This window comes from Phycodurus eques, chromosome 1, assembly GCF_024500275.1.
Source record: "Phycodurus eques isolate BA_2022a chromosome 1, UOR_Pequ_1.1, whole genome shotgun sequence".
NCBI lineage: Eukaryota > Metazoa > Chordata > Actinopteri > Syngnathiformes > Syngnathidae > Phycodurus > Phycodurus eques.
Window position 1 is genome coordinate 30765483 of NC_084525.1, and position 21686 is coordinate 30787168.

At 39.8% G+C, this 21686-nt stretch overlaps 1 protein-coding gene across 6 annotated transcripts in view; it reads right to left on the minus strand.

The window, feature by feature from the left end:
- Positions 1-21108, minus strand: part of renbp (renin binding protein) — a 33403-nt gene extending 12295 nt beyond the window's left edge. Inside the window, exons 1-8 of one of the 6 annotated variants that reach the window (XM_061687407.1) lie at positions 20767-21108; positions 20513-20593; positions 18364-18776; positions 17069-17241; positions 14711-14846; positions 1974-2083; positions 1776-1851; positions 1619-1694 (exon numbers count right to left, since the gene is read on the minus strand). In XM_061687407.1, coding sequence (XP_061543391.1) covers positions 1619-1694; positions 1776-1851; positions 1974-2083; positions 14711-14846; positions 17069-17241; positions 18364-18776; positions 20513-20593; positions 20767-20878 — 1177 coding nt within the window. In that variant the 5' untranslated portion in view covers positions 20879-21108. The other 5 variants (XM_061687415.1, XM_061687450.1, XM_061687432.1 and 2 more) reach the window with 5 other exon arrangements.
- Between the last annotated feature and the right edge of the window lie 578 nt (positions 21109-21686).

Sequence of the window (21686 nt, forward strand, 5' to 3'; positions counted from 1 at the left end):
CGAAGTGCGCTTGAGCCATCTCATTTTCCGAGTCACACTGAGAGCAAGCGCATCGTCAGATTTACTTTAAACTTCACAGAAAACAAGAAGAATAATATTGAATCACGTCCATATAGTTTTCTATTGTGTCCGAATCCTATAAAAATGTTTTACATTTTTTTTCAGAAAACACTTTTTGCAGTCAGAGTTGCGCTGTAACAGCCACGAGGAACATTTTCATCTTCATCAAAACTTCAAATAAACACTAACGTAACGTAGATAAAGTTAATTAAAACTCACTCCAAAAGAATCTGAAATGTATTCCTGTAGATGTCATTGCCTCTCATTAACTAAGAGGTCCGTCGGCGTTCCTTTCATCATTGTAGTTCACAAGTCACTTTCAATTCTTGCAGTCAGATTTGCGCTGACAGAACAGCAAGTTCTTTGGCAATGTGTCATCATTCATCGACAACAAACAGAGCTTCCAAAATGAGCAGTAACAGTTAACTAGTAATGCATGAGCGGTGAATAAGTAGCCATGTGGCTCCTTTGAAACTGGCACCTGTGTAACGAGAGCAAGCTAGGCAGTTGAGACACCTCACACTCCATCCATCCATTTTCTGTACCGCTTGCATCCATGTTGTTAATGTAAATTACAAAACCACGTGATTGGCAATTAATCGACATCACGCTCTAACTGTCATTGCACGGTGGTAAAGTTGACATGTCGAATAATCGACTAATTATTTTAATCCTAAAAACCACTGCTGGCTCACGCATATGCTTTGTAACGTTTTGCACTCAGGGCAACACAAAATATCAGGCTTATATCACGTTGCAACTCCTTGGCTGAAAAAAAGGCTGAGTTGTGCAATTTCTATTTTGGACAGTACAAACGGAACTGTGATTCTTACACAGATTATTACGCCATGTTTTGCTGACATGCTGAGATCTGTCTGACCTTCTGACTTTGGCTCGAGATATAAGGCCATTATTACTGTATCAGGACTGTTAGGATTTAAAATGATCCGTTTTGAAGCTGATCAAAGTCACGTGAACATTTGCCAATAGGACAGAAAGCGTCTCATTTCAAAAGGGATCTTGCAGCCACGTCATGATGATTTGCTTGTTTAGATTCAAACAAGCAACGCTTGCAGAATGCATCAGCAGATAGTATACCGACATTCAGTAACCAGCAGAATAATAAGGCTTGTTCCACATGTTGGATAGAAACATTTCTAGTCTGCAATGTCGACCACCCTATGCCAAGGATAGGGATGCCTTACTGCTAATACTGGCCAAGCAATAATGTCACATACAATAGTAGATTCCTCCCTCCCAGCATCTTCACCAACAATAACATTTTTCAAAATCTTGTTGCAGTACCACTTCCACTGAACTGAGTGACGTCACGACCATGCACTGGTGCTCATGACTATCAGACTGCATCGTGACTAAATACATGGCCAATGAAGATATCGTCAAATTGTGCAGCCCTAAGAAAGAAACACAGGTCACAGCATAGTGGAAGAATAAACTGCAACTGTGGTTGGGAAATTTCAGACATTTAGAAAACAATTGTCGAACAATTTTTGTCAGTCTCAATAAGTGCACGAGGACCTGACTTTAACGCACATACCAGCTTTTGCTGCTTCAAGGATTTCAGGCCTGTGGAATCTAGCCATTGTTCTATAGAGGCGACAGTACATCCACACCTGGGAAAGAGAAAGCTTATTTAAGACGACAATGGCCAAGTGTGGACTTACCTGCTTGACATATCAACCACTGAGGCTTACCTGTCTACCCTGCAACCAGACATATTTCAGCTCATCATAAACCGTCCCGTTCTTCCCAATACAATTGAAGAAGCCGCTGAAACAGGAAACAGGCTGCAATCAACAGTGCTGGACACAGCTTTTAGACATTGAAATTTTCATTAGTATTTAGGTTAACCATGAATTCTTTTCAGTGGCAAGCAGGGGTGAGTACAGTACCCAAAAACAGTGTCATGAGAGTATTTCAGCCAGAAGTCCACAACGTTGTTCAACTCTTTGCGAATCTTTTCTCGACATTCCTCCAGTTTCACCACAGGCATGGTGCTTTTCTAAATGAAATGTAAAAAATTGTAAGCGAAAGACTGACTGTATTTACTGACATTGGTTTTCTGAAGTGTTCCTGAGCCCATGTGGTGATATCCTTTACACATTGATGTCGGTTTTTGATGCAGTGCCGCCTGAGGGATCGAAGCTCACGGCATTCAATGTTGGTTTTCGGCATTGCCGCTTACATGCAGTGATTTCTCCAGATTCTCTGAACTTTTTGATGATATTATGGACCGTAGATGATGAAATCCCTAAATTCCTTGCAATTGTACGTTGAGGAACATTGTCCTTAATCTCTTTGACTATTTTCTCACACACTTGATCACAAAGATAAGAACCTCGCCCCATCTTTGCTTGTGAATGACTGAGCAATACAGGGAAGCTCCTTTTATGCCCAATCATGGCACCCACCTGTTCCCAATTAGCCTGTTCACCTGTGGGATGTTCCAAACAGGTGTTTGATGAGCATTCCTCAATTTTCTCAGTCTTTTTTGCCACCTGTCCCAGCTTTTTTGGAACGTGTTGCAGCCATAAAATTCTAAGTTCATGATTATTTGCTGAAAACAATCAAGTTTATCAGTTTGAACATTAAATATCTGGTCTTTGTAGTGTATTCAATTAAATATAGGTTGAACATGATTTGCAAATCATTGTATTCTGTTTTTATTTATGTTTAACACAACGTCCCAACTTCATTTGAATTGGGGTTGTCTATATACACAGCGGTCATCGAATCAGTCCTGTGTTCTTCCATCACAGTCTGGTTTGGTTACTCGTGCACTCACTGTAGTTGTCTCGCCACGCTGGACTATTTGCATATCTGTTGTTGACCAATACTGGCCACTCATGCCAGAGTAGCATCTGCTCCATTTGCACACTGATTGAGGAGTATCTGCAACATTTGCACAATCAACATTGTCCCAGATTATCGCACTACTCGCTCGACGTCTCAGCGCCCTTTGCACAATGGTCATTGCACCGGACTATTGCATTATTAGTCTTTAGAACTGCTCTAAGTGCTAGAGGACTCTGCATCTTTTTGCACAATTGTCAAAAAAATTATGTACCGGCATTACCAGATAACTAGCAACCCTTTACTGCTCAGTGACTGTTTTTTGTCAATGTCTTTATGTCTCAAAAGTGTTTTCTGTCAATTGACTGTCTCTTGTCGTACTAGAGCGGCCTTCCTCCTACCGGAGCCTTCCTTGTGTGTTTTCTGGACATACTTGGCAAATAAAGATGATTCTTATATATATATATATATATATATATATATATATATATATGGATCACTCACTTCGTCAATATGTATCATTTGATCCCTAAAATTGAAATACATTTTGATTTACATCACAAATGAATTTGCTAAAGAGACATGGTCGTAAACCTGAAAAAAAAAAAAAAACACACATACACACTCTTCCCATCTTCCATTCATCCGAATGCATCGTTAAGATGCAACAATTTAACAGTACTTACTGTATGTTGAGCGCCGTGTCCAAACGTTATTTTTTTTTGTTTCTGTTTTTTTAAATACAGAATCCTACGGTTACTTTTAACTACTACTTCTTAGTCTCGTGACAATTTTTTTTGGCCATGGCTCCACTTTACAGCTCCACATTCTCTCCATTCAGCGTTGGCGAACTTCACGTGAGGTGTGGATGTCCTTTTTCTTTTTTAATTTGCAAACTAAAGCAACGCAGCAAACGAGTTCCGTTCGAGCATTAAACACGCTGCACAACTGCCGTCACGACGTTCTGCTCTTCGTCTATTTGCGATTAATCCGACGTGTTTCCGCTTGAGCGGCAAGCGAGACTCGCAGACAATCCTGCGCTCGAGAAAGGACTCAATCATTACCTGCTGTCAGGACCCGCGGGACGAGAAGTGGCGTGGAGCTTTCCAAAGAAGACTTGCCGTGTCACTGCCGCTCCGCTCACACGCAGCACAGGGGCTCTCACGTGATTATTCAAAAGCAACCAAGGTGCTGTCACGTGATTATCCCAAAACAAGCAAGAGAAAACAACCAGAAGCGGAATGGCGTCTTGTGTGACGACATCACTGAAACGTGACATTTGGAGTTGAAAAGTTCAAGGATGATCTACTGGCTTTTATCTTACAAATATTGGATAAAATAAAATGAAAAAAGTCCAGGACATCAATTCAACATTTCTTCGGAAAATATATCCTGCAAATAACTGGATGTGCACAGTTCTTGTTACCATTATTGAGCCAGGGCACATACGGCCTGCGATCACGTAATCGGTATTTGTTTGTCCACCATGGTGGAGGTCCAGATTGGTTGATAAACTGGGCTTAAAACGGAAAGATTAGTCGACCGACTGTTGATCATTTTTTTCCTGCATAACCCTAATCAGCTAACATCTGCTGTTGTTTTAAACATTTCCAATCTTCTAATATGTGCTAAGTAAGGTGAGTGCTAAAACGTTGACAATAGTACAAAGAAACGTTAGATTCCGTGACAAAGACACAACACGATGGCAAAGTGGCCGTCATAAATAGCTACACCGCTCAAATATCTATCATCGCCTAACTGCGTGTCATGACAAGCGGAAATAAAACCGAGACCGTTTCACTTAATGCCCCCGACAGCTCGCCTTACTTCAGCTAAAACGACATGGACTTTGAAACTGCCCGATGTCCAATTTACGATTTAGACTTTATAGGGGGGTAATGCACTACATTCACTACATTGATGCATTGATTTATATTCCTATGATCCAACTACATCGATCTGTGCTCGCCAAGTTGGCCTTCCAGACAACATATATCGATCTAAAATCGTTTCGGTAAGGTATCGATACTAGGTAATAACACATTGGATTTCATATGGATGAGTGTGTGTGTGTGTTAGTTTTAGCAAGTGAAGACGAAATGGTGTCCTAAAAAAGCTCAGCATTATAGCATTAAAAGAAACAAGTCACATGATATCAGGTGCATGGCGATACATTCGTTGAGTTTGATGATAAATAAATCACCATCTGGGCATTCAAAAAGCCACCTTAAAATGCGGTTGCCATGTGGTGACGTCAGCGGTTCAATGCTTATGCCAGAGGGAGCGGTGGTGGTCGCTTGTAAACAAACAAACACGGGAAGGACTGTGCCAGTGACTTCAGCGATATTTCCGTTGAAATCGAAACAGAACGTGATACTGACAGGAATTGAGATGATCATGCGTTATGTCCCTACCGGTTTGTAGTTTTGTATACGAGACGGATGACAAGAGTGAAGGTGAAGTTGTTGGAAATAGCGACGAGTCAAAAGACACACACACACACATGCACAGCTAGCGTTTCGAAGCAGTCCAGAGAGAAATGTGCACTGCACAGCACCAAGTAGGCTGTGGGCTCCCACTTGTCCCGCGTTCTTTGGACTTGTCATGTCTATTCCCGCTTAAATTGGGGGGGTCCTTTGGGAATTTGAACAGGCTAATGCTCTCTCCACTCACATTGGAAGATCCTCCAGCCAAACTTGTTTGTTATATTAGTTCACCACACACAAAGTGAAAAATGTCAAGCCTTTGTTTCAATTTTGATGATTATGGCAGAAAGACAAAACAAAACAAAAAAACATAAATCCAGTATTTCACAAAATTAGATTATTTCATGTGACCAACACAAAAGAATCTTAAACACAGAAATGTTGGCCTTCTGAAAAGTGTATTCAAGTAATATGCCCTCATTACTTTGTTGGGCCTCCTTTTACATTCATTACACCATCAAGGTGGCATGGCTTTGAGGGGATCAGCCTTTGGTGCAGTCCAGGTGTTATTGTAGCCCAAATTGCTTTGATATTGGCCTTCAGATCACCTGCATTTTGGGGTTTCTGTTCCCTCATCTTCCTCTTGAACCCCATAAAATTTCAATGGCGTTCAAGTCAGGCGAGTTTGCTGGGCAATCAAGTACTGTTATTCCACGGCTATTAAAACCAGGTTTAGGTAGTTTTGGCTTTGTGAGTTGGAGCCAAATCCTGCTGGAAAATAAAATCATTGTCTCCAAAAAGATGATCGGCACCGGGAAGCATGAAGTGCTCTAAAATTTCCAAATGAAATGCAAAATTTCCTTTCATCTGAAAAGAGGACTTGGGACCACTGGGCAACAGACCAGTACTTTTTCTCCTTAGCCTAGCACAGACCCTTGTGATGTTGTTTTTGGTTCAAGAGTGGTTTGACACATTGAATTCTACAACTGTAGTCCCTCTCATGCAGACGTCTGTATGTGGTGGTTCTTGATACACTGACACCAGCCTCAGTCCACTCCTTATGAAGTGCCCCCCGGATTTCATCCCTGTCACTTGTGCACCTTTTCCGGCCACATTTTCCCCTTCATCTTATCACTCTGTTAATGTACTTTGGTACAGCACTCTGTGAGCATCCATCTTCTTTTGCAATTTCTTTTTGAGACCTTTTTTCCCTTATGGAGGGTGTCAATGATGTTTTTCTGCACAACCGTCAAGTCAGCAGTCTTCCCGATGATTCTGAAGCCTACTAAGCCAGACTGAGACCATTTAAAGGCTGAGGAAAACCTCTGCAGGCATTAATTTGCTGACCAGATTGGGACACGGAGCCTACAATGTTGAACTTTGTCATGATAATCTAATTTTGTGAAATACTGGATTTATTGATCTTATCATCATCAAAATTGAAAAAAAGCTTGAAAATGTTCAAATTGTGTGTGGTGAACTCATACAAGTTTCACTTTTTGAAACAAATGATTGAAATAAATGGACATTCCCTCGATATAAATTTTTTTTTGGGCACATACCTGTAAACAAAGCAACTCCCTGTCATCTGCTGACATCATACGTCAAACTGGAAGTGGCAACGTTGTTGTGTGGCAGATTTGAAAGCGAAAAAGTGACAAACATTTGACGAATTCAAACTCATTCTGTTTGATGACTATGGAGATTTACGAATCAAAATAACGCATTTTTTTTTTTTTGTTCATGACAGATGTACAGCATATTTCAACCGATCCTTCTCATCTTCCCTTAAGCATTACTCGGCCGGTCTGTGACGTCGTCGCCTCATGCTGGCAAACAACAAAACAGATGAGAAACTATTGAGCGGGAAATAATTAAACCACCAGTATGGTCCTATGGTCCAGTGTGTGGAAACACTTTGCCTTTTGCAAAGACGAAGCTGTTCTAAATAAGTCGCTCGCAGTTTCATCCAGCGCCTATTAAGGCACCATGACATTTCACACAACACCGGTAGTCCAGGCACATCTTGGAGTGTTCCCGCTATAGCAGCAGCCCAAGGGTGCAAATAAATTTAGTTTTCACTGCAGATTAATGCCTCAAAGATTACAATGGAATAATGTTTGTGTCGGGCCATATTCTCCCATTCATGCTAAAGGTTTTTTATGCACCTGCCATGTGCACCTTCAAAAGTACGCACTTGTTCCTGTAATGACTTCTATCACACCCACCGTGCGTAAGCGCCAAATGTGTGCACACTCAGCAAAAAGGCGTGACTCAGTGAAGCATGAGGGTGTCTGTTATTCCGTGAGTGTGGAGTTCACCGGAGACATGTGAATAGCATGGAAATCTCTTTGGAATACATGTCACACTGAAATTAACTTCCATAGTGGATACGGAAGTTAATAATTGCCGCATAGCTGATGACGTGCCTACCGCTTCATTCATAAGCAATACTGTGCTTATGACTGAATGCATCGGCACTGGTGATACGCCGTCACCAGCATATTGCACGTTTTGGTTTCGTTAATTGCTCCAGCGCCGGTTTTGATTTTTGACATCAGCAGGAGTGTGCGCCACGGGCCCGTCACAAATAATCACTGTACTGTGCTGTATATTCATCCATCCATCCATCGAGCCATCTTCCTTACCGCTTATCCTCACTAGGGTCACGGGCTGCGGGAGCCTATCCCAGCTGTCTTCGAGCGGGAGGCGGGGTACACCCTGAACCGGTCGCCAGCCAATCACAGGGCACAAACAAACAACCATTAGCACTCACATTCACACCTACTGGCAATTTAGAGTCTTCATTCAAACTACCACGCATGTTTTTGGGAAGTTACGCAGGCGCCGCTTCAAACTCATCGTTTCCTTCTAAATAAAGCACAATTCTTATTTCATCCATAATCGCTACATCAGACTACTTCCATAAAATATTGCCGTATGTCGGTCAGACAGTGGGAACACTACACAGGTAGCCGTGGCCCAATGGTTAAGATCATTGCCTGCCACAGTGGGGGACCTAGGTTCAAGACCCTGACTGGACCATCTGCCAACATCCCCTGGACTCACGGCTGTGGTGTCCTTGAGCAAGACACTGATCAGCTGCCCCCGACTCCAGTGTGTTCCACTAACGTGTATGTGTTCACTGTGATGGGTAAAATGCAGAGAACAAGTTTCGTGTGCATGCAAGCATGTTCATGACAAGAAAAGGTGATTCGTCTTCTTCTTCTAACTCCCAAGTGGCAGTACTCAACAGGGTGGAGGCGCCTTTGTTGGTGCAATCCTTCGACTGCCGGGGAGTTAATTAACTTAGCGTCCGGGGGCGAACTCGGCATCCTTGGGTCTCCGCTTTGAAGCGCCAGGCAGCCGTGATTCACTTAGCGTCGGCAAGGCAAAGCTGTGTTCTTGTTTATGGCGGCTGATTCGTTTAGCGTCTGCGTGTGACACTGTGTCTCACGAGCAGTTATCGTCTACCTCGGCGGGGAGCGGCGGTAGTGCTAGGCTGGGGGGCCGGGTGGCATCTTTTGCGTGGCATGCCCACTACACTGACAATTATGAAAGACCTAATTTTTCTTGTAGTCTGATCCAGGCATAAAATCGATGGGAGAATGCTTGCAATTCCAGATTTGACAGAGAATGCCTACATTCCAGGGTTAACCCACGGCTGTGTCCACAGGTGCGTGACGTCACAGGAAAACTATCGATACATTGCTCGCATAGACAAATTCACAGATACATTATTTGTATATCAATTATTATTTTCAGACCAGTTAAGTGAAATTGGATAATTTCTCATGGCACACCTAATGATTTCTCAGAGCAAACCAATGTGCCGTAGCACATTGGAATCACTAACTTAGTCAATATTTATTTATTATTTTATCCCTAAAATTGAAATACATTATTTTATCCCTAAAATTGAAATACATTTTGATTTGATTTCACAAATTTGGACTTGCCAGCCTGTCATGAGAGGATTCCTTCATTCTCTGGGAAGAGGTACAAGTGACTAATGGCCCTGAAGAGTGACAGTGTTTTTCCACTCGACCCTCCATTCTTGCCATCTAGTCACGCCCACCTCTGACCCTCAGCCACACATACCTATTTAAGGCTGTCCTGATCACTGACTCATTGCCCATCTCGGAAAGTCCGATCTCCAAACCTTTATGCCACCTTTCCTTAACCTTCTTTGGAATATGTCATAGGGTCAAGGAGAAATGAAAAGGTGTTTCCTTTCAAACATAGGAAAGGACAGCAGTTTCAAATTAATTCGACTCCACTTTTCCGAACTGACGTCATCACGCGACGGCGGGTATTGGTGACGTAAAGTCTCAGGTTTGCGACTTTACCTGCAAAATATTTTAATAATAAAATAAAAATATCCACAATGTCTTTTACCACAAGATGTCAGCGCAGGCAAAGATTACAATGTTTTTATATTTAGGCTTCATTTGTTTACACATTTATTTGTATAAAATGATATATACATTTAATTTTTTGGGGTAAAATATTTGCATTGCGGTTTCCTCCAACATCCCCAAAACAAGCAATTGCAGGTTAATTGAAGACTCTAAAATTGCCCATAGGTGTGACTGTGAGTGTGAATGGTTGTTTGTTTCTATGTGCCCTGTGATTGGCTGGGGACCAGTTCAGGGTCTACCCGCCTATCGCCCAAAGGTAACTGGGATAGGCTCCAGCACATCCGTGAAACCTAGTGAGGATAGGCGGTATGGAAAATGAATGAATAACATATTTGCTAATATATATATTTTAATAATTAACAGATTCTACCCATGTAAAGTGTATCTGCAACGATACTAAAATTAAGTCAAACAATATATTAGGACCATTAGACATTGTGAAAGCCATTAAAATCTTGGATCTATAAACTCTTGTATTTTTGTAATAGGATAATCTGCCTTTTTTCCACTGATTGTATGTCACTGCTAATTTTGTATGTTCTGTTTAATAATTATACAGTATCCATCCACTTTCCATACCGCTTATCCTCACTAGGGTCACGGGCTATCTATTAATAAAATTTTCTATCTCACTCAAAGTTTTATCCCTCGCACATTTCTGTATTTTATATTTTGTGTTTACAGTTGTTTTGTATGGTAGTAATGTTAGTCTTAATATTATTGAGGTAATTTTTTATGTTTCCAAAGACTATTCTTGATGCATGTTTTGATTTACCGTCCTGTACTATACTCTTTTATTAAAAGAAAAAAAAGTTTCATTTCATTTTTTAGAGTCTCGAGTTTGAGAGACTGGAGCAGATCTCCTTTCCTTTCATAAAGGTTGCTCAGTAGTAACCGATGTTAAAGGTGCCGAAAATGTGGCATCAAGGCACGTTTCCTAGCCATTTTGTAGAATTCGAACGACCTATGCTCCAAGTACCTTTGGTTCATTTTGCTCAGATAGGATAGGAAAGGAAAGTTCCTAAGCAAAAATGAGAATCCAAAGAGCGCCAATGTCAGATTATTCACGATGCGCCACCAGCTTCATGTGGATTTCTCTCCCCTTGCCAACCCTGTCTGCTCTGATCTTTCTGCCTCATCGTGCTCCTAGGAATGCCCTCAGCCTTAAACCCCAACCACGTGTTCCACACCTTGGCATGTTTGTCTGTCCCTAGATGTTTGGTGTTTTGCTACCCCTTTCCAATCTTCAATGACCTTATCTGGACTTTGAAGTTATCTGCATTGCTATTAAAACTCAACTCCAACTATTCCTGTGGTCATTTGGGTTATACACGTGTTGCCTAGAAGAGATTAAGTTCAGGAATGCTTAGCAATCCTTGGCAAGTACCACTCATATCCTTTTTGCAACAAAGTGTTCCTTCTTTTCAAAGATACATTGTCACAAAGACGATTAGTATCTCAAAGGCTTTCTACGATTTGATGAGAGTGTAGTTGTTTTGAGTTATGTGAATGGAACGGACACACACACACAGACACAACCCCTGAGACTGATTCACCAAATCCCCAGGGTTAAGAACCACTGCTCTAAAAGACTAAGCTGTGGTGTGGGGTATGCTACGAGTGATCTTTTCCTTCCTGAACTGCTCAGAAAACGGTCGGGGCCGACAATTGTAAATTTTAAACCTGTTCAATATTTATGATTGCAAATCCTTCTGTATGTGGTCAACATTGAGGTCGTTTAAGTCACAGACTCTGATTGTGATGTAAAATGGAACAATAACCAATTAGGAAGTGACCTGAAGCTCACGCTGATGCCGAACACAAAAGAGTAGCAACTGATGGTGTTGTGTGTTTGTATTTCATCTTCCACTACTAGTCTTTCTTTCTTTGCATTTTTTGGGAGTCTGTGGCACCATGGAGCCTGTCACGAGTTAGTGCTGGTACTACAACTGACATCTGCGGTGGATATCATAAATGATATAACTCATATTTTGTCTGTGGTTGAAATTTAGTGACAATCTTTTCAAGTCCTGTTGCTCCTACCCATCCCCCTTATCACTTATGATCCAAGTGAGCAATAAAAGAGCAGAAATGTTATCCGTTTTTGTCTCATTGGCTTGTACTCCTATGTTCATTCAATAATGACAAATCATGGAGGATTACCGAATTTATTATGTTGTACTTTAAGTTGTCATTAAACAACTGTTTCAATATTATTGACTGATGCAATCAAAATGGAACTTAACATCTTTTCATAAAAAAAAAGGCACAATTATCATTACAAAGCTAGACACCTGTCTATCTGTCATACATCATTTGGAACAGAGAAAGCTGCATTATGGAAAATATTATTTTACATTTTGTTTTTGTGGATAGCCTTGAGACCACTTGTGTTTAAATAAATTATTTGTTTTAATTAAATGAGTCCACCAGCAGTGTATGCGTCTTCTAGCTGTAGTTCCTCAGGTACACTAGTCTGTGAGGCTGGAACGTCTCACGGCACAGGGGGCACTCTGCCTGTATGAAGTCATGCAAATATTGATAACAAAAGGGAACAATTACAATAGTAAAGAAACATGAAACATCAGTGTGAGCTAAACTGTGTTGAGTACTTTTAGTATCACACCTGCAATATTGACTAATCTCAGAATGAACATACATGGATTTCAGTCTGCAGGGAGTAGCATTTATCAACGCAAACTGCATAAATATACCTTATCTATGTATACTTTTAATTAAGTGTTTAATTAATTATAATTATAAATTATAATTAAACACTGGCTTAAGTTATTATTTTTTTGTCAGCTGGTTAGACACAGACAACAATGTGCAATTCCTTCACATGGCTGATTTAAGGATGAAGTGTAATTTTCATGAATAATTAAGGCCTTAATTTTGATAAAGGCCAGCATTTAGTGACACATGCACATCTGACAAACTCTTAACATGACCATCAATATATGTTATATTGTTTAATAAGCGAGTCAAGTTTGACTCAAAGGAGACAAACAATGGACCCCCGCATACTCTCAGTTCGGCACCTGCAGATTCACCTATTCACAGATTATTTTTCCTTTTTATCCCTATAATTTTTTAATTTTTCTCCCCAGTTTTTTTTCAATTGTTTGGGGTTGTTTCTTTTTTTGTGGGGAGGGGGTGGGGGAAGAGAACCACCTTTGAAAATGCTTGTTGGTGGTCTATCCCTGCTTATTCAAGCGTTTCAAGTTTGGGGCGAAATTTAAAAAAAAAAAAAAAAAATCAATCAATCAATGCAATTATAATGGGAGTAATCCCCATTATATATCCCATTACCGGTCCCTAACCCCTGCGAAAAGGGACCCAATGCAGGGTCCTATATATTATGTTTTTTCACTTTTTCCCCACAGTTAAAAACAGTTCCCATTAGTCCATGACATGCTTTTATTAAGATATCCGAAGGATCAAGAATTACGTTATTTTTTTCATAACCTATTAATTAATCCTCACTAAACCTAACCTGAAAATGAGCTACTGCCCACCTTGTCCCCGCTACTGCTGGGAAAAAGCACATTACGGCTTTCGTTACCATGACAACAGGCGGTGGCGTTAGATGGTTGTGACGAGATTAAGCGGGTACAACACGCTCAGAATGAGAAAGGTGTGTGCCCATGAAGACACTGCAGGCACTTCATCATTAAGTCGCCAAATTACAGAATTACAGTTGTTAATCAGTGTGCGCATCCATGTACAGTATGCACGGAGCAGATACATCAGCAAAAACAAATAATCCCCACCCACATTTTCACAACTTTGATGAACATTCAAGAATGTGCCAGTTATCGGAAGCTAAACCTTATAACTCGGTTAGCGAAAGCTAAAACGTAATCATCAATAATCTAACACAGTTCTTCTGCCTTCCTTCGGCTTTGATATGTGTTTACGTCTAGCCTGTAGTGTTATGTATTATAAGAGCCACTGTTACGTCACACTTCTGCCAAATTCAGAAGGGCTTGCTCACAGACGCATTTTTGGAAATGATCGGCTCACAATATCAATAAATAAATATACGAGCCCTGCTACGAATAGTTGTTAGAATGGCCTATACTGTATTTAAAGTTTCAACTGTTAATATAACAAACTATAATCCCAAAACACTTAATTGTTTCAAAAATGAATGGTTTATAAATTATTTGTGTACATGTACATGCAGCGAAAACTCTTTCCAACATCCATTAACAACCCAAAAATTGACATAAAAAAGATGTTAGTCTCTCTGTCAAAACACATCACTTTAACATACAGGGGAGCCTTGACTTACGAATGACTCAGTTTACAAACAATTCGGGGCAATTAATTCATCCGGGTTCTCTGGATCGGTGAATTAGAAAAGAAACAGACAAAAGAAAAAACACCTGAATCAGAATTTCTCTGTGTTCTTATAGAAGGGTCTTCTTGAATGAAGAGCTGTCCTCCTCTCCTTTCCCATCCTTAGTTAAAGTTAATGAACAATAAACTGTGATCATATTTATTTCATGTTTTATTTCTTTAAAATAGTGTGTTTTCACTTATTTCTATATTGCAATATATTTATTTTTAACCACACACTGATAGAAAAGGTAAGTATAATTTAATTTTGGGGGTGGAATGGATTAATTGCCTTTCCATTAATTTAAAATGGGAAACATTACCTCAGGTTAAGAAAGTTTCGGGTTACGAACGGGGGTCACGGAAACAATTAAGTTCGTTACCGAGGTTCCACTGTACTTCCTTCACACTAATTAATACTTGCTGAGATTTGACGCAATCTTGTGGCACTTAGAAAGAACACGATGCCACGAGGATGTGAGATTTTCATTGAGAGGCTAAGGATAGATTCCACAGAAAAAAAAAAAAAAAAAAATAGGCGAATTTGCATCGACAGCCGGAATTTACATAAAAGAACTTCAAAAGTCAATTTTCCATAATTTGTCCTCTAAGAGATTATTATGATGGTTCTGACATGAGCCTTACCTTGGTGTTGCACCACTCTGTGATACACTCCCAGCAGAAGAGGTGTCCACAGGGGGTAGAAGTCGGATGTCTGCGCTCCTCCAGGCAAAGGATGCAGCGAGCGGCCCGGGACCTTGACTTCTGGGTTTGCTGTGGACTGAAAAAAAGAAAATTCTGTAGCTTGTTTTATCAAGGTGTCAAAAGCAGTGAACATCTTAACCATGTACAGTCAGGAGGAACATACATTGCTCATTTAACTCAGGTTGCGTTGGAATTTAGTAGCCAAATGAAGTATTCGTGACAAAAAAGACACAAGCTCTTAGAAGTCTCATAACTGAGTCATATATGAATTTTTTTTTTTTTACTTTCAACCTATCAAATGTTCAGCAGCTTCTGACCTATCAATAAATAGGTATATATATATATATATATATTTTCCTGTATGCCCTCTATGGGAAATAAAAGGACTATTGTGTTCTGACCATAACTCTAAATATACCATATTTATTAAAAAGAAATTTCAAAGTGGAGTATTTGATATGAGGCCATTAGAGCCTTGAAGGAGTCAGTAAGTCATAAAAACATTATTATTATTTTTTACGCATTATCGTTTTGGAGAAATGGCTGTTTTTTCATTAAAAAAAAATTGTGGCAAAAAACACAGGCACTTAAATGTCATAACTAAACCATATGATTTTTTTTTTTACTTTCAACGTCTCAAAATGTTCAGCAGCTTCTGACCCCTCTCTCTCTCTCTCTCTCTCTCTCTCTCTCTCTCTCTCTATATATATATATATATATATATATATATATATATATATTTGCATGCCCTCTATGGACAATAAAAGCTGTATTGTGTTATGACCATAACTCTAAATATGCCATATTTTCAAATAAAATTAATTTCAAATTGGAATATATATATGAGGTAATTAGAGCCTTGAATAAGTCAATAAATCATAACTAAGATTTTGCTGCAATAAGAATAATTATGTAAGCCTGCAGCCAAACTGAAGGACGTAAAAAAATTGTCCACCGTGACAGTGTGGCCCTCCAGGACCACCCTCATTCCCTGGTTTTTCCCCCTCTGCGCTCCAGCAGAAGGAGAAAAACGCATGGTGCATGTACAAAGGTGTTGAGATTTGAAAAGCCCTGGTCGCGACCATATTCAGACCATATTCAAACCGGTACGCTCTCCTCTTGACCAATGAGAACGGAGCAATCCAAACGTTCCAAAGCTACACACAAAACATACTTATATTTGCATACTCAGACAGAAGTAAAGCGTTGAAATAAAACTTTTGTTTGTAGTTCTCTCATATAAAACCACCTTTTTGTCACCTGATCGTGCCAATGCACACGCACAGAACGAATGAGGTCATAAGGACTCCGCTCTCGGCCAATCAGAGGTCAAATTTAAACAGGACCTCTCGACCAATGAAAGAGGAACAATACAAACAGGTTTGAAAATAAACAACAAAGTAATACAAAATATACTCATACCTGCATACTAAGACTTTGTAAGTATCGTGGTGAAATAAAACTTTGCAGCTGTAACACAAAAAACGACATAATGGTGCCAAACACGTGTGCATGTGCACACACGCGCATTTGGATGTTTTGATTCTAAATAAAAAACATTTAAAGTCATTTTGCAGGGGCCGGGGCAAGAAAATTATGTCGCGGTGGTCTCTGGCTCCACTTAGTGGGTGAAAAGTTCCATTACAAGCAAAATTATATATTTTTTTGTTTTCTGCACGAAAACAATCAGAAACGTTGCGAAATAATGGCAAAAGCATTGTAAGACATCAGCTTTACAGGGTATTGAAACATATTATTTATAATGGGAGTCGATGGGGCAAAAACAGAATGCTGTATACTGGTGTAATTGATGTATCTCCTATTTCCAATGACTTGGAAATTCGGCGATGGTGCCATTTTAAAGTTTAACTTGGTCTAACATTTGTGGCTAAATTTCATCCCTGTAGCCTTTGTCTTTAAATATGTTGTCTTTGATCAGAACATCATAATAATCAAAGTGTGCTAAAAATGTCATCATTGCAAAGGAAGGGTTAAACATCATTCCTCCATCCATTGCCTTCAACCGGTACATTAACAGGTTGAAAAGGTGTCATTCTTTATGAACTATTGTGTTATGTGCAATTATGCTGTTCTGACAAGCTTTTGTCACCAACAGTACACACATGTTCAGCATATGGTTTTGTATTGTACTCATCTGAAATTGTAAAAACAGCGAATAGGTGGGTTTTTCAGCAATGAAAGGATAGCCCCCCCCCCCCCCCCCCAAAAACAAAATTATCAACTTGTGAATGCTGACCCTCGAAAAGTGAGGGTTCATCACCACATGTACTGGTTTACCTTCCAGGGAGGTTCCTGTAGAGCTTCCACTCCTGCCTGGCTCTCTGTCTCTGTCTAAAGTTGTTGAGCTGCAGACACACTGTGATGAGCAGCTGGATGAAGGAGACGGCGCCCAGCAGCCTGTAGCAGCTCCTGATGGTCCTGTCATCACTACGCGTCCCTGTAAAATGCAGCTGCACACACACAAGCATTCACACACCCAAAAATATATATACAACCCCAATTCAAATGAAGTTGGGATGTTGTGTTAAACAAATATAAACCGAATACAATGATTTGAAAGTCATCCATCCATCCATCCATCCAGTCTCTCCAGCGTGTCCTGGGTCTTCCACGGGGTCTCCTCCCGGTGGGATGTGCCCGGAACACCTCACCAGGAAGGTGTCCGGGAGGCATCCGGATCAAATGCCCCAGCCACCTCATCTGGCTCTTCACGATGTGGAGGTGCAGCGACTCTACTCTGAAATCCTCCCGGATGACCGAGCTTCTCAACCTATCTCTAAGGGAGAGCCCGGACACCCTGCGGAGGAAACGCATTTCGGCCGCTTGTATCCGGGATCTTGTTGTTTCGGTCACGACCCACAGCTCGTGACCATAGGTAAGGGTAGGAAAGTAGATCGACCGGTAAATTGAGAGCTTCGCCTTTCGGCTCAGCTCCTTCTTTACTACAACGGATCGATATCAAGTCCGTATCACTGCACATACATATATATATATATATATATACATACATATATATATATGTATATATACATATACATATATATATACATATATATATATATATATATACATATACATATACATATATATATGTATATATACATATATATATATATATATATATATATATATATATATATGTATATATACATATATATATATATATATATATATATATATATATATATATATATATATATATATATATATATATATATATATATATATATATATATATATATATATATATTCAAGCTACGGTTGGCAGTCTACACTGTCTAAAACACTACCTTGAAGCCAAAACATAAGTTGTAAGTTTTTTGGGACACATAGGTAAGCGTTTGTTAACGTTTACTTCTGATAAGCGCCACATGTGATTGCGCAGTGAAGTTCTCCATGTGGCGGATGTGGCTACTTATTTGTGTTACGTCTCCTGCATCAGTGTGCCTCTACCTCAGTGTGTCACTATGTAAAGGTTGAGATACACCTAATGGAGCTCTCCTTTCATTTAAATATTTATGTTAAAATATTGAGAATGTTGTTCTACAACATGAGCACTTAAAATGACTCACGTAGCTGATTGCTGAAGCCCTCTTGGACAGTTGATAGAAAATGCCGCTGACATAAAAGAGAGCCACGTGGAATCTGTGCAGGAGCGTCAGTGTCTGCTGGAGGGCAAACACAGCTGGCAAACACTTTCTCCTCTGGGGCTCTGACAAGAGTCCTACTGCCCTCCGCATGGATCTCCTCAGCCACAGTTCAAGGCTCCAAGCCCCAAATGCTGCCTGCCGCCGTCTGATACTGCAGCCAGGTTCTTGTGGGCCTTCGAGCTCGTTCTCCAAACAGACCAAAACCTTGTCCAAGAGGTAGGGCAGGAATGTATGGCAGAAAACAAAGACACCTCGTCTGGTTAGGGAGGGGATGCGTCTTTTACTGGGGTCAACTTGGATGATGTTGACATACTCCTCACCCAGGGTCTGGTAACCTGACAAGGAAGGTAAAGGTTGAATTAGGGCTGGGTGATATGGCCTTACAATAAAATTTCCAATCCCCCGCCCACAAAAATTCAATTGTCAATTTTAAACAGATTCCCGCCCCTATGCTTATTGAAAAAGCAAATGACAATAATTTTATTTAAAACAAGTTTTGCTTTTTCCCGCTGTGTTAAGTTTTATTAGTCCTTATTTCAAACAACTTTGAAGCTGTTTTTTTTCCCAGCAAGCTTTTATCCCCAGAATGAACGTCCACAGAAAAATTCGAAATAAATATTTGTTTCTTTCCTCTTGACCTTTGTCCTAAATTGGCAAACAAAACATGCAAAACAGTATGAAAGGAACGATGGTGAAAAGACATTTATAACTTTGCATTCCTCGCAGGTCTGGCTGACTATGTTAACAAAATAATTTATCTATTCTTAAATTACAAAACAAAACGAATTCCATATTATCAGTGTGATGTTACAGTGTTTTAACTAAAGATTTCTGATGTAAATAATTTTCCTAGTAATCAATTTTTACAATTATGTACTGTATTACAAAATAACACATTCCCTCCTATTTACACAGTGTCCCTGAACGAACCTCGCACACTCACGCAGCTGTCACGTGCCTGCCTAGTTTCATTCTGAAGAGCGAAATAGGAAATGGAGCAGGTGTACATTCTTTCCCGTGTCTTCATTCATATAGTTATCATACAAGGAGATAAGTATACAACACTCCAGGCTGCTGTGCGTGTTTTGAAGCTGTAATTTACTATAATATGGGCGCTAACCTCAATAGCATCTCCAAACAGGTTCCTCTGCTCGTCACTTTTAATATTACACTTGATTCACTGCGATGTGAGCATTGCACACATTTATATCGCGATAACTATGCTCAAACAAAATATCGTGCCGCCCTAGTAGGGATGTGTTTTGAATTATGGAAGCCACAAAAATAATAAAAAACATCTGTAAAAAAAACAAAAATCACCCTGAACTACAAATCCTAATTAAATGATAAAAAAGAAAATACATTATTGAGATTTTTATGGATTTTTTTAATTTACAGGGCTCACCTTAAACGAGTACACCGCAACGTATGTTAGAAAACCTTGAGTTTCCTTTCAGAATCAATATTTTCCCATGTTGCAAAATAAGTACACACTAGTCTAGCAATGCTACATTTTAGATAAATATAAAAAATCTAATTTACAAGAATTCAACCACAGAGGAGTCTAATCATTATGAAAATTCAGAAAAGTGTTTTTGCTTTCACTGAGATATGGAGGAAAAAAAAGCGTACTTTTCAAAACGGGATGTACAGTGGACCTCTGCTATTCGTGGGGGATATGGACCGGGCTCGACTGCAATGAGCTAAACTCTGGGAATAATTGATGCATATTATAACTACAATTGGAAAATAAAACAAAACATCATTATAACTCCAAATTACTGAATAAGTGGGTTATACCACCAATAAGAGTTTACAGGATAATCTACCCTGCTCCCCAAAAAAGTATGTTTTTTTTTTTGTTGCAAATTGAAATAAATTTGAAAAAAAAATTAAAAAAAATCTGCGAGTCGGTGACTCTGCAGGGCCGAACTGCGAAGATGCAGGGGTCCATTGTACTCATTTATGTTGAGCACTGTACTTGCAATAGAGTTTGACCTCTGTATTTATCCCATCACACTTAACACAGCAGTGGTGAGAGAGACGCATCATATCGGTTTGGTCAGCCTACCTATGAGTGTTGTTAAACCAAAATAGGCGACGTCTGAAACCAGCTCAACTTCCTTCCTCCAGTCGAGCCACTTTTTGGATCCTAGAGAAAAGAAAGCTTGAACTTTTCTGAATCGCTTCATTCAAGACAATTAACTTTTAACTTTACCCAAAACGCTTCTAACATAAACCAAGGCTAAACAGTCATTCTTGCCACAAGTTAGCTTAACACAGACGACCGGCGTCAATGTTCTTCTTGTGTGATCATGAACTTACCGGCAAACGTTTGAAAGGCTTCATTTGCGTTGTTCCTAAGAAAGGTTTGATAGTACTCGTCCTTCTGTCCGGCTCGAATTAGCTGAGACTGGTTGGCAGGACCGAGGGGCATCGTGATTTACATCGGACGCACTGACGGCCGTGTGCTACTGCTATCCGCACATAGCTTCCAAAAACTACTGTACAACTAAGTCTGTGTGGGAAAACTCACTTGTATTAGGCAAACGAAGGTTTCGTGGAACGACTGTCGGGAATGTACATTCACAAAATAAGTTATTGTATTTCTAAGCGGTCGCTGCTGCCACTGTACTCTTAACCCCTAACACTGTGAAGACAGGAGAACCGCCGGACGTGACGTGACGCTCTATAAACAACACAAGACCGTAGAAATTATGGTTCAATTTGTTATAGCGCCATCGACAGGTTATTCTAGATATTGCAACCACGCGTGCCATAGAGCCCCCAAACTTTGTTTAACAATACTGTATATCAAATACAACGATATTAAAATGTACATGCAAGATGAAAAGTAACTATTTTATCCACAAAAAAATAAAAAGAACGAATAAACAAAAGAAAAATGCCAGGGCTCGCGAGTAAAAATTAAATATAATTAAAAACTGTGTAAAGGAAGCGAAATCTTCAAGTCGAGATAGCTTTCTTGATTTTAGCAGTAGATAATGACATTAAATACTGTTCCAGTTCTTTCATAAAGACGCGTGCCATACTTTCCAATACGATGCAATTTCTCCAAGACGTCACATTCTTCCTCGTGACAAAGCCAAAGAACAAATAAACAAACCCTTCTATGTCTTTTGACAAGGGCAGAGAAAAACATTATTTAATGATTGAATGATTAGCTTTAGTTTAAATGTGCGAAATGTCAGTTGAAGAGAAGATGCTATCTTTTCAGAATTAGA